This window comes from Mandrillus leucophaeus, unplaced genomic scaffold (assembly GCF_000951045.1).
Source record: "Mandrillus leucophaeus isolate KB7577 unplaced genomic scaffold, Mleu.le_1.0 Scaffold1292, whole genome shotgun sequence".
Classification (NCBI taxonomy): Eukaryota; Metazoa; Chordata; class Mammalia; order Primates; family Cercopithecidae; genus Mandrillus; species Mandrillus leucophaeus.
In genome coordinates, this window is record NW_012101246.1 from 11,201 (window position 1) to 30,039 (window position 18,839).

At 38.3% G+C, this 18,839-nt stretch overlaps 1 protein-coding gene across 1 annotated transcript in view; it reads left to right on the forward strand.

Annotated features, from left to right (window-relative positions):
- The window catches only part of NOTCH2 (notch 2), a gene marked incomplete at its 5' end in the record, with an annotated part of 65,603 nt that overhangs the window by 8,760 nt on the left and 38,004 nt on the right, over positions 1-18,839 (forward strand). Inside the window, 6 exon segments of the mRNA XM_011972473.1 lie at positions 3,765-3,875; positions 7,984-8,176; positions 9,525-9,670; positions 12,416-12,529; positions 14,133-14,252; positions 14,688-14,840. Of these exon segments, the coding sequence (XP_011827863.1) occupies positions 3,765-3,875; positions 7,984-8,176; positions 9,525-9,670; positions 12,416-12,529; positions 14,133-14,252; positions 14,688-14,840 (837 nt within the window).

The following is an 18,839-nucleotide window of genomic DNA, read 5'->3' on the forward strand; positions in this document are numbered from 1 at the left end:
CTCCCGCCCTGCCTCCCTTCCTCCCGCCCTGCCTCCCTTCCTCCCGCCCTGCCTCCCTTCCTCCCGCCCTGTCTCCCTTCCTTCAGTGTATTTTCTCTTTCACAGTTCAGTCTTTTTAGTGTGTCATGTTTCTTCAGTCACTTGTCTCTGGTGGGGCCTTAGCCATCTTGGGGGATTCTAAGGAAGAGGAGATACCTTGCAACACACCACAGTAACTAAAGTAGAACGCAGAGCTGTCATTTCCTGTCCTCAGAGTTCATCCTTGTTCTCTGACCTTGGTTAAATGACTCCTTGTTGGTCGTGAGGACATGCTGCTCCTTGTTGGGGGAATGGGGTATTATTTTCTCAGGGAGCAGCATCTCACAGGTTTGAATGGTTCTGTTTTACTTATTAGATGAATGATCATGGTCATAACTATAGTTAATGGACAGGGAAGTTTATGTTCCAGATCAAAGGAAAATGTATTAGTGGAAGATTAACCAATGTGTGCCTTTGTTAGAAGGAAACCTGCCAATATAAAGGAGTGATTTATTGAGTACTCATTCTGGATGTAAGGAAAATGACCTATGTAGAGAGCAGAGGTGGAGAAGGTAGTTAGCTGCCCTCATTTTCTTTTATTGTTTCCAAATCCATTTCTTCAAACTTGTCAAAGGCTCTGGTCTTTATCCAAGACTTCATACATGCCAAGTTTGAAAACAAAGTCCTTTTTGAATTGCTCAAGCATACGAAAAACATCCCATGCCGTCACAGCTGAAAATGCCTTTCCCTCCCCCATTTAGATAACTCACTAAAAGGGCTGAATAGATCTTTGTGAAAACTTCCAAAAGCAATTTGCTTCCAGGCTGTTCCTCAGACATGAGAAATTACAGTAGGAAAAGAAATTTGAGAGATTTACAAGCAATTGACTGGATGCCTTTAGAATGGAGGGGCTGTTTTAGACTTTGCTATCATTCCCATCATAGTAAACATACTGGAAACCTGGGTGAGTGGAGGGTTGGCAAGCACTTTGTTTTCTCTGGGATTGTATCATTATATCAGGATATATCAGGTGTTTTCTGGGGAGGACAGAGAGGGTATGGTTTAGTAGCTGTCACTGAGAAGGTGAGAAGTCAGTATGAGTGATCTGTAGGCAGCATGGAAAGGAAGGCCCAGAATCTGTCAGAACCTGCCAAAGACATTCCTGCAGTTATTTGGAGAATTAAAGCAAGCAACAGTCAGACAACATTAAAAAAAATGTTGGTCTGTAATGGGTGAAGAAAGAGCTGGCATGTATCAGGGACCTGGGTGGAAAATCCATTAAACGAGGCATTATGAATAGTCTCAAGTTCTAGAGTAAGAATTCCTGTTCCACTTATATGGCCTAAGTTGGTAGTTTGGTGTTCGGATAGGGGAGTGGGTGGAAGAAATATTTTACAATTTGCCAGCTAAAATTGTGGTAGTCAGTCACTGGGTACTTAAAGTGAGATATACTACCCAGAGTTACTTTCAGTGCCTTCTCTAATCTGTGCTTTTATGATAGTAAAGTTTTAAGTAAGTTTCTTTGTGTTTCAAGTAACAGACCAACTTGAGCTAGCTTAAGTCATCATTTACAAAAAATAAACGACAACAAAACAAAGAAACAGAGCTTAACTAAAGCACCCAGAGCCTCTTATAGATTCCAAGCAATTGAATAATAAGGCTTTGGAGAAAATAACAGGAAACTGGGCATTTTTAGACCAGAGGTCACACAGTCTGTGTTTCAGTGTTGTAATGAGAGAATCTCATTGGCCTGGCTTGATCCAGGCGTCTTTTCCTACTCAAGTACACAATGGACAGGGGGCTAGAGTCACATTGGATCATCAGGGCTTCATTGGGAGGGGGTGCTGCCGTCTTGGTTTGAGGGTAAAGGGGGTTTGTCAGTCAAAGGTTAGAAACATCTCCTAAAGATATCCACTTCTCTGCAGGGAATATGGAAATCTTTCCCTCATTTATGGCTAGTTAGGCAGCATAGCCTCATTAATCACGGGATGACAGTACAGTGTGGCAGAAAGAGGATGCTGTGGAGCCACACAAACAGGGTACAGAGCCCAGCTTTCCTGCCCTAATGGTGGCACTGTGCATGTCAGCCCTGTTGTCTATAAAATGGGTGTAACACAGACTAATATGCAGGTTGGGTGACAGGGTTAGAGAAAACTTACTTGACAGGCAAAGCAGCGTACTTTGCACATAGTAAGAGCTCAATAAACTATTCCTCTGTAATTATTATTAATAAACATTATTGCAGAGTATGGGCACAGTGGCTCATACCTGTATGAGGTATACATACAGGTGTATACCTTACCTTTTGGGAGGCCGAGGTGGGACGATTGCTTGAGTCTGGGAGTTTGAGACCAGCCTGGGCAACATAGCAAAACCTCATCTCTTAAAAAAAAAAAAAAAATAGCCAGGTAAAGTGGTACACACACCTGTAATCGGGAAGCTGAGGTGGGGGAATTGCTTGAGCCAGGGATATTGAGGTTGCAGGGAGCTGTGCTCTTGTCATTGCGCTCCAGGCTGGGTGACAGATCAAGACCCTGTCTCTGAAAAAAAAAAAAGAAAAACAAAGTATGAGTGAATCACAAGTATGGCATTTTTATCCTGGGTGTTTTGTTTTGTTTTATTCTCATTACCAGTTTTTATTTTTAGTCCTTTTAAACTACCAAAATATTATTGTATGATACTCAGAAAGCATCACTTAATTCATATAAAAGTAAAAAATATCCTTACCATTATTTGTAAAAAGACATTTGTGAAATATATTACAAATATATTACAAAATATATTACAAATATATTTCACAAATATCTCTTTACAAATAATGGTAGCAATAATGATTGTATACTGTTAATATAACGAAACTCTTCCATTCATCTGGGCAGCAGAGCAAAAATAAGGCAGCTTACCTCAGGAGGAAGTTACTAGACTCAAGATTTATCCTGAAATTTAGCCTGTAATACTGACAGGCAGTGTCAAGCTCACTGTGATAGATAAAAATTCCAAAATTCTAATTTTGATTCAAAAGCTTAAGTTTTATCTTTGGCAAAAATACTGTTAATTTGCTTTTCCTCAAAATGACAGGCTTGCTGCTTTCACTTAATATTTGCTAAATACTCAATTGTGATTCACCCTGGTTTGTCTTGTCAGCTGCTCTTTCAATTAAAATGTGGTTTCATGAAGAAAGCAGCTATTTCAACGCACAGCTCAAACAATAGCAGTATAGCTCTTCCTGGAGACAACTTTCATACTTGGCATGCCACAGAAATGCTTTATGTATACTCTATTTCATCACATGGAGTAGTAGACATTACTCAAGGTTCGAGATTTATTAAAATTATAAAGTTTCTAATTTTAACTTCCTCAACAAAGCCACTCTTGAGTGAAACTGGTGTTTTTGCTTGTTTAACTGTGGCACATGGAGGTGAGCAGTAGAATAATTATAGTACAGTTTGGTTCTACTGCCTTGATTCATGCTGATGCGATCAATTTCACCCCATTGCCTCTGCACCATCAGTTTGAATGTTAGCATGGTGAAAAGGAAAGATGATGGCTAAGTATGATTAATAAAATCCTTTGGACCTCTATATCTTCCTGAAAGAGTGGACTACATTTTGAGAACTGCTGCTTTATTCTGTCCGGGGTTGGCTGGAATTCACCTTAGATTTCTTACACGTTGCTGCATCACAAGCAGAAAGCCTTAGTATTTCTGTGGTAATATTGAGTGGTTTCCCTTTGGTTTTCTCTTCCAGGGGTTAATTGTGAAATTAATTTTGATGACTGTGCAAGTAACCCTTGTATCCATGGAATCTGTATGGATGGCATTAATCGCTACAGTTGTGTCTGCTCACCAGGATTCACAGGTAAAGCTCCTTTTACTGCAAGGCCCCTCCTTCAGCCCTATCACTTTGGGAATATAGCATCCAAAGGAATATTGCTTTTCAAGTGTTTCCTATTTCTTTGTCTCTCTGGAAGGTTAGTAGTCTGTTTCTCTGCTTTTCTAGATCAGTTTTCTGTTCACAGACCTTTTCTAAACTGAAACATACTTTTCATTAATTAGAGTTTTTAGATTATATGTTTATTGCTACCAGAAAATAATTCCTAGACAGACCATAAATTGCCTTTGCTTTGCTTGAATTATATTGCTTCCAAAGCTATGTTTATTGACTACAGGTAGTAGTCAAGGCCTTCCATAAAGACATATTCAAGGTAAAATCTTATGAAAACACTGAATGCTTGTTTCTGGGTACTTCCTCTTTGACATACTCAAGGTAGAATTCTATGAAAATATTGAATGCTTATTTCTGGGTACTTCCTTCTCTGAAATATTGTTAGATGAGGTCAGAGCTTGGGGAGACCTCCCTAATTTGGGTGGCATGAGAGAGATATTTCTGCCCAGGAGGAAGAAAGTAAATAGCTAGAAGAATTTTGAATGTAACTCCTCTTAAAGTATAAACAGCCTAAGCATTTACACGTACACACACACACACACACACACACACACACACATCTTCTCTCTATTTGTTAATATTAACTTTGTCTTTTACCCTCCTGATCAAAAAGTGCTAGAGGCTACTACAGAAACCTGAGGCCCCTCACTGACACACCCGAGTTTCTTATTGGCATCATCAGAAGGCACACACTGTACAGTCTGTTCTTTCTGGACAGTGACACACAGAAGCAGCCACTAACATGTTACCATTTAATAATTTCCATGTGGTTGTTTGTACCCGAATGTGAAACACCCTTCAAAGTTTTTGATACAGTCCGCAAAAAGCCAGAGCAAAGTGAAGTGAATGTCCACCATTCATTTGCCAGGAGTGTACTTTGTTCTTCTCTATTTCACAAGAATTTCTCCTATTTGGTATGATTGTGGACATTAGAGAGGAAAGTTTGCAGCCCAAATGGGTCACAGGGATCCCTGTTCAGTGAAAGATCACTGAGAAGCCAAATCTGATGAAAACTGTCATGCCCAATGCCCAGTGCTGCTGTAGTAGCCTGATGTTCAGCATCCTGAAACTTGTGACTCCAAGATCAAATGGCAGTCAAGTGAATACACAGAAATCCCTGCTAGATAGGATAATAGGCACGTTGTTGGTAAGTGGGTAATACAAAGAGAATAGGTAACATTTATGAAGAACTAATTTTGAACTAGGCACTATGTGCCTAGTCTCAATTGTCACTGCTGTTGAGAATACCTACAGAATTTATAAGAAACTGAGAACACAGAGAGGTTAAGTAATGTTACCAGTGCACAGCAGCCAGAATTACATCCCAGGCAATCTGACCCCAGAGCCCATGCTCATTCCCACAACACTGGACATCCTGATTAGGGGCCTGTTGTAGTGTGTGTGTGTGTGTGTGTGTGTGCGCGTGTGTTTATGTAAGGCTTCTACTGGACTCATTTTTTCAAAATGCCAATGAATCATATTCTTTCTCTTATTAACATTCAGCAAACCAGAAAGGTCAAGAAGGGAGAACATAGGCTAAATATATTCTAAAATAAACCTAAGGTGTAGCATGAAACCTTATAAGCAAGAAATGGAATGTTTTGGTTACTAGGTGGTCCCCTGTTCATGGAACTGTTGTCTGTGTCTGAGATGGTTTTTTTAATGAGCTGCTGAAAACGTCAGAGATGACTGTGGTATATACTCATGAGTGGTAAATGTAAGGAGTTTTATTCTTGCTCTTGTTTTAATATATTTTTCCCATATCATTCTAACAATAGCTTTGACAGCTTTAAAGGATATTGGTTTTTTTTTGTTTTAATACTAAGTTATCTGTTCTCTTAGAACCTTTTTAAATGGGGGAAGGTAAGGAATTATGTGATACTTCTATAAACTGCTTTTCAGTTTTACAAAGCACCTTCATACCCATTATCTTCCTGAATTCTCATAACAATCCAGAAAGGAAGTTCTACTATCCCCATTTAACAAATAAGGCAACTGAGAGACAGACCTTGATGTATATACTCACGGCCTGCCAGTGAGTTGCATAGTGAGGACTGTGAGTTCCCAGAAGGTGGAGACCTCGTTTAATCATCTTTATAGCAAGTGTCTAAAGCAATGTCTAGCACACAGGAAACACTCAGTGAATGTTGCTGAATGAACGAATGAATGGGACTCAAATACAGCACTTTTGCTAGCTAATCCAGACTCTGAAGTGTGGACTATACCATGTTTTCATTTATTAAGCACCAATTTACTGAGTACCTGAGTCAGAAGAAACACTGGGTAACTTCTCATTTCAGTTAGCCCAACAAATTGCTTGGCCTTCCACTGGACTTTTCTGATGCTCAGTGGAAACTCCTTGAGGGTAGGACCTTGCTGATGGAACAGCTGTCAATCAACATAGTAGAATGCATTTAACACTTTTGGGTAAAGATGGCTTGAAAATTTATTCTGCAAAGAGTTTAAAAGCAAACAAAGAAAACTTGGGAGGAGTGGCTTCTGAGGAGATGCTTCCAAGAAAAGGCCAAAAATGAGAAAGGCTTTTTCCTGTCATCCTCCACTATATTACAGGCCAAGGCTAACTGTGTGGTTGAAGAGCTCTGGTTCATATTTTGGTGCCACTGACAAACATCTCAAAGAACCAGTGGTTGAGGCCAAGGAAATAGTATTTAAAAATAAGCTATTAATAAAACACTTAAGAGGAAAACAGCAGCCACTTCCAGATTATGGGTTTTTTACCACAAGAACCACCAATAATGGTTTAGAGAGCAATGGAGGGTGAAAAAATGTGAATACTCATACTTCATAGGAGTGGGTGTCTATTTCATCTGGAATGTCCTGTTCTAAATACAGGATTGCTCTTTCTTAAATGAGAAAAATGCATGTTTTCAAAATCTGAATCAGAACATTGTATTCTTTGAAATTTATAAATTCATAGCAGTTGCTTGATCCCACTCATTTATAGAATTATAGGTAATTTTAACATTTCATATCATTTTGGAATATATAGTTAAATCTCAGTTACTCAAAATGTAGCAAATTGAAACACTTGTATAACTGCCCGTGTTACTTTATTCAGCCTAAGAAATATCAAGGTTATAACAGACGTCTTTTTAAAGAGCAATCTTGGCTATGTCTTAGAGGAACAACATATCCACTTCAATTTCACTTACTCCCAGTATCTGCATTATATGATGATAAGTAATAATTGTCTAGAACAGAATTTCTCAAAATCTAGTTTTTACTCCACCTACATTTTTAAAAATACGGTTTGCTAGATTCTGTTCATCGCAAGCTATGGTGATAGGGCCTAGGAATCTCCACTTAAAATAACAACTTAAAGTGATGATTTTACACATTAAAGTTTAAGAACCATAGGTCTAAAGTGACGGAATCTGCATTATTTTCTCCAATATCAGAGGACAACAAAATTATACCTTGAGACTCTACTTCCTGAGGTTAAAAAAATGGATTAATACGACTCTAAGAATGAAAACAAAATAGCTTTTCTTTACAATCAGTTTAATTATTGAATTAAGTTACTATCCCATTCATTAAGCATTCCAGTTAATTTGGATTTACCATAAATAGAAATGTAAGAGGCTAACTGAGAAAATGAATTTGTGGTAAACCAGCACAAAGCATGTTAATGAATGCTTCTTTGAGTTGTACTCAGGACAGCAGTAAAAAGAGAAGCCTTCTTTGCTGACATTTGACGTTCTCTTCTTAGAACCTGGTAAAGTTTCCCCATTTCTGAGTTGAAAGAAAATACCAAATTGCTATAACACTTTTCCAACCTTTTGTTAACTTTCCTTGATTATCAAAAGTCAATGCTCTTTGCTCCTTCTTTGCATGGCATTAAGTGTTATTGGGTATCTAATTCCTTACATCTTGTCATTTGGTGCCCCAAAACACCTTATGGCCTGAGCAGATGAAAGGTGAAAACATAATGTGTCTTATAGTTCTGGGTCTATTTCCTGAGCATTTAGGATGTAAATAACACTGTCCCCCTTCTCCACAGGGCAGAGATGTAACATTGACATCGATGAGTGTGCCTCCAATCCCTGTCGCAAGGGTGCAACATGTATCAACGGTGTGAATGGTTTCCGCTGTATATGCCCTGAGGGGCCCCATCACCCCAGCTGCTACTCACAGGTGAACGAATGCCTGAGTAATCCCTGCATCCATGGAAACTGTACTGGAGGTCTCAGTGGGTGAGTAGCTGCCCCAGGTAATAGCTTCTTATTGACCTGTGTTAAGCCAATTAGATTGTAGTACTGGTGACAGCCTGAAGTCGTCAAATGGGACCTTGAGCTGAAACTTTGCTGAAGATTTGGTAGTCTGCATCAAAGCCTTCTGAATTACCACTTAATCCATGGAAGCTAGCCCCTCCCTTCCGTAAGTGAGGACCTAGATGGAACATAAGGAGGAATGTCTCCCTTATATGGGTCATTAGCAAGGACTTCATGGGAGGAACCCAGACTCATTGTGTGAATCTTTGGCAATTATGTTTTTAGTATGTATTATTGGAATGATTTCTGAAGAATGTTCTAGCCTTTGTTTTTTTTTCCCCTGCTTAAACATAGCTCAGCTCTGTTCTGTCACAGTGCCAGTGTGTGCTCTGAAGTAGGGCCACTTCAGCCAACTTTAGAAATGTCCCTGATAAAACATTTGCAATTTTTAAGCTCCGCAGACTTGTGTGATGTGTTAGTGATTTTCTAGAACCATAGAGTGACATTAGGTCTCATGAGACGCTCTTATACTCTTGCTGTGTTTGCCATAGGATATGGCTTTGGACATTTTCCTTTGCAAACTTTGAAAAATGAAAGAATAAAGTGTTTAGAGGTAAATAGTAAATAGTTATTTTAAAATGAATGAACTCAGTATTACTGTTTCAGAGTATAGCAGCCTTCAAGGCACACTTATCCATCTCTCATTTTCTTAAAATTCTCCAGATAAGAAAGCTATCATTTCCTGATATCACATTCTAGGTGTTAGTGATGTTCAAATTGGAGATTATATTTACATTTCAAATACCTTCATTCTTGTGCCTTTTCTTGCAGAATACCCTAGGTGCTTTCTGAAGCCAAGTTTCAGGTCAGAACAAAGCATGACTAAGATATGAAATATCCCAGGAGCATCTTAGAGTGGCTCAGGGTCCCTGATAGTAACCTAGGTATCTATTTTGCACCAAAAACTAATGATCTTAGTGTTTGCTTTACTTTAGTTTTATGTATAATAAAATACATTGTGCAGATTTATCCATGATATTGTTTCCTTCAGAGTGGCCCAATATATTGTACAAACCATTGTTTACATAAGAAATTTCATTATAATTTCACTAACTTGGTGAGCCAGGAAAGCACCAAGAAGGTTTCTTTACTGGATACACCTGATAGGGCCACATGGTACACACCATGTGCAAGGTGATGCAAGGATAGTTCCATGAAAGTAGAAATGAGATCAGTTTACCCCATTTCTTCACCAAGTCCTGTATTTCACTCTATGACTCAATTGTACATTTATATACCTCCTATACTAAAAAGTCTTGTCTTCTTTCAGATATAAGTGCCTCTGTGATGCAGGCTGGGTTGGCATCAACTGTGAAGTGGACAAAAATGAATGCCTTTCTAATCCATGCCAGAATGGAGGAACTTGTGACAATCTGGTGAATGGATACAGGTGTACTTGCAAGAAGGGCTTTAAAGGTGAAAACAAAAGTACATCTTTCTGTGTCTGCTCTGTCTTCTTTTTGTTGCATACTGCTTGACTCACTTCTTAGTTTCCTTTTCTCTTTTCATTCATTCATGTAGCAAACATATTGAACAATTAGAACTTCTAAGGCACTTGGGGAATAAAAACATGAATAGATACAATTTCTACCTTCAGCCTAGCAGTGAGGTAACCTATTGAAATAGTAATTTTTATTTTTCTTTTCTTTTTTTTTTTTTTTTTTTTTTTGAGATGGAGTTTCGCTCTTGTTGCCCAGGCTGGAGTGCAATGGCACGTGATCTTGGCTCACCGCAAGCTCCGCCTCCTGTGTTCAAGCGATTCTCCTACCTCAGCCTCCCTAGTAGCTGGGATTACAGGCATGCGCCACCACACCCAGCTAATTTTGTATTTTTAGTAGAGACAGGGTTTCTCCATGTTGGTCAGGCTGGTCACGAACTCCTGACCTCTGGTGATCTGCCCACCTCGGCCTCTCAAAGTGCTGGGATTACAGGCATGAGCCACCACACCCGACCTGAAATAGTCATATTTGAGATGAACAGTTAAGACTCCAGTTTTACAGCATTGGCCAAGTGTCCAATTATAAGCTTCCTGGTCCAGGTTTGAGTCTATAATAGTTCAAATAGATATATGAAAGTAGAATGAAAATACTATGCTTACTGTAATTAAGATAGTAGTAATATCAAGGAAGAATCCACATGTTCAGAACTCTTTCAACACATTGAGATATTCTTAGTTACTTAGTCATCTTTGGTCTTCACTGGCGGTCCTCAACCCTCAGGCTACAGACCAGTACCTGTGCGTGGCCTGTTAGGAACCAGGCCACACTGCAGGAGGTGAGCAGCCGGTGAGGGGGCCAATCTTCATCTGTATTTATAGCCACTCCCCATCACTCACATTACCGCCTGAGCTCTGCCTCTGTCAGATCAGTGGTGGCCTTAGATTCTCATTGGAGTGCGAACCCTGTTGTGAACTGCATATGTGGGGGATGTAGGTTGCGTGCTCCTTATAAGAATCTAATGCCTGATGATCTGTCACTGTCTCCCATCACCTCCAGATGGGACTGTCTAATGGCAGGAAAACAAGCTCAGGGTTCCCACCTATTCTACATTATAATATAGATTCTACTATATTATGAGTTGTAAAACTATTTCATTATATATTACAGTGTAATATTATAATAATAAAAATAAAGTGTACAATAAATGGGATATGCTTGAATCATCATCCTAAAACCATCCCCTCAACCCCGGATCATGGAAAAATTTGTCTTCCACGAAACCAGTCCCTGGTGCCAAAAAAGTTGGGGGACTGCTGGCCTACCCAACAAATGTATAGTCATGGGAGTTGGGTAAATTCTGTTTCTGAGTTATCACTGTTGTATTTCTACCATCAGTTTTCTCTTGGAAACTCACAAAAGAGACCTGTGTGGATAAATCATTATATTTGCACTCATCTCTCTACTTATTCATTGATTTCCTCACTCAAATATTGTACCATGCTGTTGTCATACATCAGCATGTTTTAGAGCCACTTTATTTGATTACTTGAAACTTTTCTGAGACCATATTTCAGCCATTAATTTTCTGATATATTGTATTACATTGGCAAAGAAATTTGTAGATTTCAAAACACTTTTATTTCCTTATCTTATGAGACTTGCTTATCAGTGAACAAAATAAAATTCAAAAGGTAAGATCCCAAGTTATATGCCCAGTGAGCAGCAGAATACTCCTTGAACCCATACCTCTGCATTCCTAGACCATGTTTTCTTTTCCACAGTGCCATAGTTTCTCTATTTTAAGGCTCTGTGCCAGGCCCTATTGCAGATGCAAAGGTGTGCAGTATTTGGGTACAGTGCTATCTCCACTAATCTTTTATTCCTTTTATCCTTTTCTTAGTGGGAGAAGGTTTCATACCTTGAATCAGGAGAAAACAGCTTTGTAACTTCAGGAAGTACCACATGGGTGGTAGACACTGTGCCTGTGAAAAAATGGGTGTAAACCAGAGGCTTTGATTAAAGTATTCAAAAACATCATCCCTTTTCCTGACCAGAAATGTTATATACAAAGGGCTTATGTTTATCATGCAGCAAGCTATTGGCTGGGTGTGATGGCTCACACCCGTAATCCCAGCATTTTGAGAGGGTGAGGTGGTAGGATCATTTGACCCCAGAAGTTTGAGACCAACCTGGGCAACATAATGAGACCTCATCTCTACAAGAAATTTAAAAAGTCAAGTGGGCATGATGGCATGCACCTGTGGTTCTAGCTACTCAGGAGGCTGAGGTGGGAGGATTGCTGAGCCCAAGAGGTCGAGGCTGCAGTGAGCCATGATTACACAACTGCATTCCAACCTGAATGACAGAGTGAGACCCCCTGTCTCAAAAATAAATAAACAATAAATAGATCATGCAACAAGCTTTTGAACCAAGAACTTCATTATTGAGAAGTTAATTGTAGTTGGAGGGGCATTAGGCTTTCAGACCGTTAGAACAGACTGTTTTTCCATACATCTTTTCAACTAATTGACTGCTGTCATTTACTGACTGTATGTCAGGGACATGGGGCTGAAATGAATGAACAGATATTTCAGTGGCCTGAAGAAATGAATGCACTTTCTGGTGTGTTCAGTTTTTACCCCCAAAGAGAATTGGTTAGAAATTGAGATAATGAGACTGTCAGAAAGTTTTACTGTTTTTGGTTTTTCCCTTTTGTCTACAGGCTATAACTGCCAGGTGAATATTGATGAATGTGCCTCAAATCCATGCTTGAACCAAGGAACCTGCTTTGATGACATAAGTGGCTACACTTGCCACTGTGTGCTGCCATACACAGGTGGGTCCTGGAAGTACTAGCAGGGACCAGAGGGGATACTTGGCCTTGCTTTGTCAGTGCCTGAGTCTGAGTGCCCAGGTCTGTGGGGCTGCAGTGCTGCTCCAAGGGCTCACTCCTCAGTTGTCCTTCCTGCCCTTACTGACTGGATCTTGAGCTTTGAGGAAACATTGTGGCCTCCTAAGATGCAAGTGGTAGACAGTCATTTGCCTACATTGTACTTAAGTATTTGAAAGAAAAAAAAATTTTAATTGTATGTGACTGGAACCAGGCACATAGCTGATGGTTGTCTATCAGTTGACCGTTTCCAGGACATTAGCTATTTGTCTTAGTTTCAATAATACAGCTACCATTTATTGGTAATTTACTATGTGCCAGGCACTTTTTGTACTTTGGATTATTTAATGTATTCCTCAATAATTCTACAATGTAGAAGTTCCTATTGCCATTTTACACATGAGGAGGCTGAGGCAAAGGGAGTTTGCTTGCTCAAGGTCATATAGGTAAGTGGTACATCTAGGATTTACCTGTAAGTCTCTTTGAATCTGAAGTTTTTCCTCTTAATGACCTTTTTACTTCCCACATTCAGTACCGCTACATCTCACTCAGAGATGTCACCCCCTTGACGGCTGTTACAACTGAGAAGACGTGAGTGTGACTGCATGCCACATAGCTGTTCTTTGTTTCAGGTGTTACATTTGGAGTGTGCTTGGGACATTTATTCTTTGTTTTCTACTGGCTTATTATTGCCTTCTTGTGATTGGTTATATTTCTATGGCTTGTTTGTCTCCTCTTCATCTATTTTCCTCATTCAGAGGGAACAGAACACAAACATAGACAATAACTGTCTGTTTCATCAGGTTGCGGCATGCAGTCAGGAGCATGGCTGAGTTATTACTTCCCTGGAGTCTTCAGCTGTTGATAACAGCTGTTGATAGTGACGCTAAGTTGCGTAGAGTGGCAGAATAACCATAGCATGACTGTGTTACCTGAAAGACTTGATAGCACATTGTTACTTTTTCCCCTCTAGAAGAAATAGTAGGCCGGGCACGGTGGCTCACCCTGTAATCCCAGCACTTTGGGAGGCCAAGGTGGGCGGATCACGAGGTCAGGAGATTGCAACCATCCTGGCTAACATGGTGAATTCCCGTCTCTCCTAAAAATATAAAAAAATAGCCGGGCGTGGTGGCAGGCACCTGTAGTCCCAGCTACTTGGGAGGCAGCGGCAGGAGAATGGCATGAACCTGGGAGATGGGGGTTGCAGTAAGCTGAGATCATGCCACTGCACTCCAGACTGGGTGACAGAGTGAGAATCCATCTCAAAAAAAAAAAAAAGAAAGAAAGAAATAGTAATGTAGGGAAACTACATTTAACAGGCCTAGTTCATAAAATCACAGTTGTAGGAGGTCCCTAACTATCTTGCCCAAGGTTACACAGTTAGCAATATCGGAGCCAATGCTGAAAAGACTATGGGTTTCTCCATTTTCAAAGCCTCTTAATCAGGACTTCTTACTTAAATTCAGAGAACATCCTTGGGATACAACTTGGGAAATTTTTCATTTTCTTACCTGTTTATGTGTCATAAACTCTGTCATTTACTTTCCAGGCAAGAACTGTCAGACAGTATTGGCTCCCTGTTCCCCAAACCCTTGTGAGAATGCTGCTGTTTGCAAAGAGTCACCAAATTTTGAGAGTTACACCTGCTTGTGTGCTCCTGGCTGGCAAGGTAACAACATGGGTGTGGAGAAGCCAAGAACATGCATTCTGAGCTTTAAACAAAGTGGTCAGGTTATCAGATCATATGGAAGGCCCTGCTGGTCTTCTGAGGCCTGTCTCTTGTCAAGAGCACACAGGTTTTGCATAGGAGCTGCTAATTGGAATGACTTAGAAAGCCTTTCCATTGTCCGTGTCTTTGGGGCCCCCTAGGGCTGGAAGGCTGCTACCGCAGACTCTCAAGCCATGATGTTCGTTCTTCAGGGAGTTTTAGCACCTTGGCAGCAACTTCCTAGGCCACAGAAGTCTGCCTGAAACTTCCTAAAGTAGGGGACCAACCAGTTTGTGGAATAGCTCCATGCACCCCAACTTAAGCTCAGGTCCTGCATAGGTGTTTGTGGGAATCACCTTCCAAGGACTAGGTCATTTACTGGCCTTGTGTTCCTAGGTCAGAGGTGTACCATTGACATTGACGAGTGTATCTCCAAGCCCTGCATGAACCATGGTCTCTGCCATAACACCCAGGGCAGCTACATGTGTGAATGTCCACCAGGCTTCAGTGGTATGGACTGTGAGGAGGACATCGATGACTGTCTTGCCAGTGAGTATGCCAGTCAGCTCTTAAGCCCCCCTGAAGAAAGGAAAGCACACAGGGAGCAGAGGAGAGCACAGTGGAGGCTGCCACCACTCATGCCTGACATTGGGCATACCGGTCATTTATCCAGCATATTTAAGAGTAGTGTTTTAACTCTTTCTTTTGAAGCTAGTGTCTTGGAGTTGAGGCAGTGGAATATATTTTAAGTATTCCCTTTAATTTGTGAACATTGAAAATGTGAGGACAATGCTATGATAGTGTTTTTTAAAAAACAGATTTATTGAGGTATAATTAATATACATTAACCTGCAGATATTTTTAGTGTACAGTTTGACACATTTTGACATATGGTAACTGAAACTATCACCCAAAATAATAAACATATTTATCACCCTAAAATTATCTTCATCCCATTGCAATTTAACCTTCTCTCTCTCTTTATTGCTTGTGGAGCCACAGGTTTACCTTCTGTCACTATAGATTATTAGTTGGCAGTTTTTATCATTCCGTATAAATGCAATCAGATAAGCATAAGTCAGGAGAAGTTCTGAGTTGTTTTAATGAACATAGTATTTGAGATCCATCCATGTTGTTTATACCAATAGTACATTCTAGTTTATTGTTGCACGGTATTCCATTGTATGGACATATTACAGTTCATTGGTTGATGGCCATTTGGGTTTTTTCCAATTTGGGGATATTACAAATGAAGTTGCTATGAATGAGTCTTTGGGTGGACATATGATTTTAGTTCTTTTGAGTAAATACCTAGGAGTAGAATTGGTGAATCATGTGCTAAGTGTGTGTTTCACTTTTTAAGAAATTGCCAAAATATTTTCCAAGGTGGTTGTACTATTTTCATTCTCACCAGAATTGTATGAAAGTTCTATTTGAACCATATGCTCACAAACTCTTAGTGATATCAGTCATTTAAATTTAGCTCTTCTAGTTGGTGTGTAGTGGTATTTCATTGTGATATTAATTTGTGTTATTATCTTTGCCAATGATGTTAAGCATCATTTCATGTGTTTTTTGCCCATGTGCATATCTTCGTTGGTGAAATGTCTATTTAAATCTTTTGTCAATTTGAAATAATTGGGTTGTTTGTCTTCTTGAGTTGAAAGAGTTCTTTATATTTTTAGGTAGGAATTCTTTGACAGGTATTTGCTTCCCAACGACTTCCCTCCAATTTATAGCTTCTCTTTTGATTTCTTTTGAAGATGAAGATGTTAACATTGATGAAATTCAGTGTATGCATGTTTTTTCTTTATAGTTCATGCTTCATATTTCTTGTTTAACAAATCTTCACCTAATCCAAACTCGAGGTTTATCTACTGTGGTTTCTTCTAAAAGTCGTATAGTTTTAGCTCTTATATTTTGGCCTATGATCTGAGTTAATTTTTACATATTGTGTGTTATTGTACTAAGATCTTCAATAAATGCAGAATAGAAGTGGTGAGAGAAGCCAGCCTTGCCTTGTTTTTGATCCTGGGGGAAAAGTATGTAGTCTTTTACCATTAAGTAGGTTTTCATAAAGGCTCTTTATCAAATTGAGAGACCTTGTACTTCTAGCTTGTTAAGAGGTCTTTTTGTATTTTTATAATGAATGAATGTTTATTTTTTGGTGTGCAGTTGATTTCTCTACATCTGTTGACATGGTGAAATTATTTTTTGGTCTTTTAATATAAGTAAATTGTCATCAACTTTATTATTTAATATTTTGCAAATGTTAAACTAATCTTAAATTTATTGGCTATATTCCATTTGGTCATTATGTATTACTCCTTTTATGTATTATTGGATTTGATTTGCCAAAATGTTAAGGATTTCTATATCTGTGTTCATGAAGGATATTGTTCTCCAGGTTTCTTGTACTATCATTGTCTGGTTGTGATAGGAGGGCAATGCTGTCCTCATAGAACATATCAGGAAGTGTTTCTTTCTGTTTTCTGGGAGAATTTATGTAGAACTGGTGTATTTTCTTCCAAATATCTAGACATGGAACCTTCTTTCTGGGAAAGTTTTTAACTACAAGTTTGGTTTTCCTAATGCATATATTGCCTTATGGGCTATCTGTTTTTAATTGAGCTTTGGTAACATCTGTCTTTCAAAGAATTCCTCCAGTTCATCTGTTTTGTCAAATTTGTTGACATAACATCAATTTGTTTCGTAACATTTCCTTACTGGGCTTTAATAGTCTGCAAGATCTGTGACGATTTCCTTCTCATGTTTCTACTATTGGTAATTTGTCTCTTCTTTGAGAGGAAAGAATGTCTGTTTTGCAGATTTTTTCATAGAGTGTTCTATAAATGTTATTAATTCAAATTGGATAATAGTGTTATTCAGGTCTTTTATGTCCTCTATGACTTTCTGTCTACTTATTATTCATAGAGTATAGTAAGTAGGCTTTCTGTTTATTTCTTATTCAAGAGTATTGAAATCTTCTACTATCATTGTATATTCATCTGTTTCTCTAGTAATTCTATTTGTTTTGGCTTAATGAATTTTGAAACTAATATTAAGTGCTTATAAACATTTAGGGTTCTTATGTCCTTTTGAGGAATTGACCCATTTATCATTTTGAAATGGTCTTTTTAAACTCTTGTCATATTTCTCTCTCTGAAGTCTACTTTGCCTGATATTGATATAGCTGCTCTAGCTTTATTTTATCATTAGAGTGTGTTTTTAAAAATCCTTTTACTTCTGACCTGTTTCTCTAAAATGGGTTTCTTGTAGAGAGCATATGTTGGGTCTTATCTTTTTTCTCCAATATGACAATATCCATCTTTTAATTCAGGTATTTAGACTGTTTAAATTTAATGTAGTTTTTTATATGGCTGGCTTCAAAATATGCCATCTTGCTGTTTGCTTTATCTTTGTTCTTTCTGTTTATTGTTTCCATTTTCCTCTTTTTCTGACATCTTTGAAATAATTGCGTATTTTTATGATTATATGTTATCTACATACATAAATTTCAAAAATTTATCTATATTCACTACCGTATTCGTTATATATTTTTTAGTAGTTATTGTAGGGATTACTGGTGTGCAACTTTAACTTGTTATAATGTACCTTCAATCATGCAACTTCATATAGAGGAGAAGAGCTGTACACTCACATTTGCATTCCTCCTGGCCTCTCTTGTATTGTTGTTATAAAATGTATATATCGTTAAACCCACCAAATATATAATTAAAAGGTAAATTATTTTTTCAAGAAATTTGAAAAATAATTTAAAAGTCTTTAGGTTACCCACATATTTTCCAGTCTTGTTGGTCTTTATTCTTTTATGTAGATTTGTGTTTCCATCAGGTATCATTTTCCTTCTGTCTGAAAAAATCCCTTGAATATTTTGTGTAATCTTTGTCTCCTGGTGATGAAGTCTTTCTGTTTTTGTGTGTCAGAAAGGTTTTTATTTTGCTTTAGTTTTCAAAGATATTTTCACAGAGAAGAGAATTCTAAATTGACTTACTCTTTCAGCACTTTAAAGCTATCCTATTATCTTCTACCTTGCATTATTTCTGAGGAGAAATCTGCTGTTATTCCACAATTCTTTTATCTGTTCCTTCATATATAATTATCTCTCCTGTGGCTGCTTTTAAGATATCCTCTTTTCACTGATTTTTACCAACTTGATTATAATGCCTGTTAGTGTAGTATTCTTTATGTTTCTTCTGTTTGGAGTTTACTTGTATTTTTGGTTAGGGGTCCAGGTCTGGAAAATACTTAACCATTATTTGGAAAATATTTAACCTTTTTTTTCCCAAAAGTTTTTGCCTCTCCCCTTTATAATGTTCATTATGCATTTATTAGACTGCAAGGTTGATTCATTTATTTTTCAGTGTTTCTTCCACTTAGTGTTTTATTTTGGATTATTTTATTATTTGAAGATATCTTGTTATACTTCCAAGTTCACTAATTGTTTCCTCTATAGTTTCTTGTTTACTGTTAATCTCATTTAGTATATTTTTCCCTCAGATATTATGTTTTTATAGGTAGAAGTTT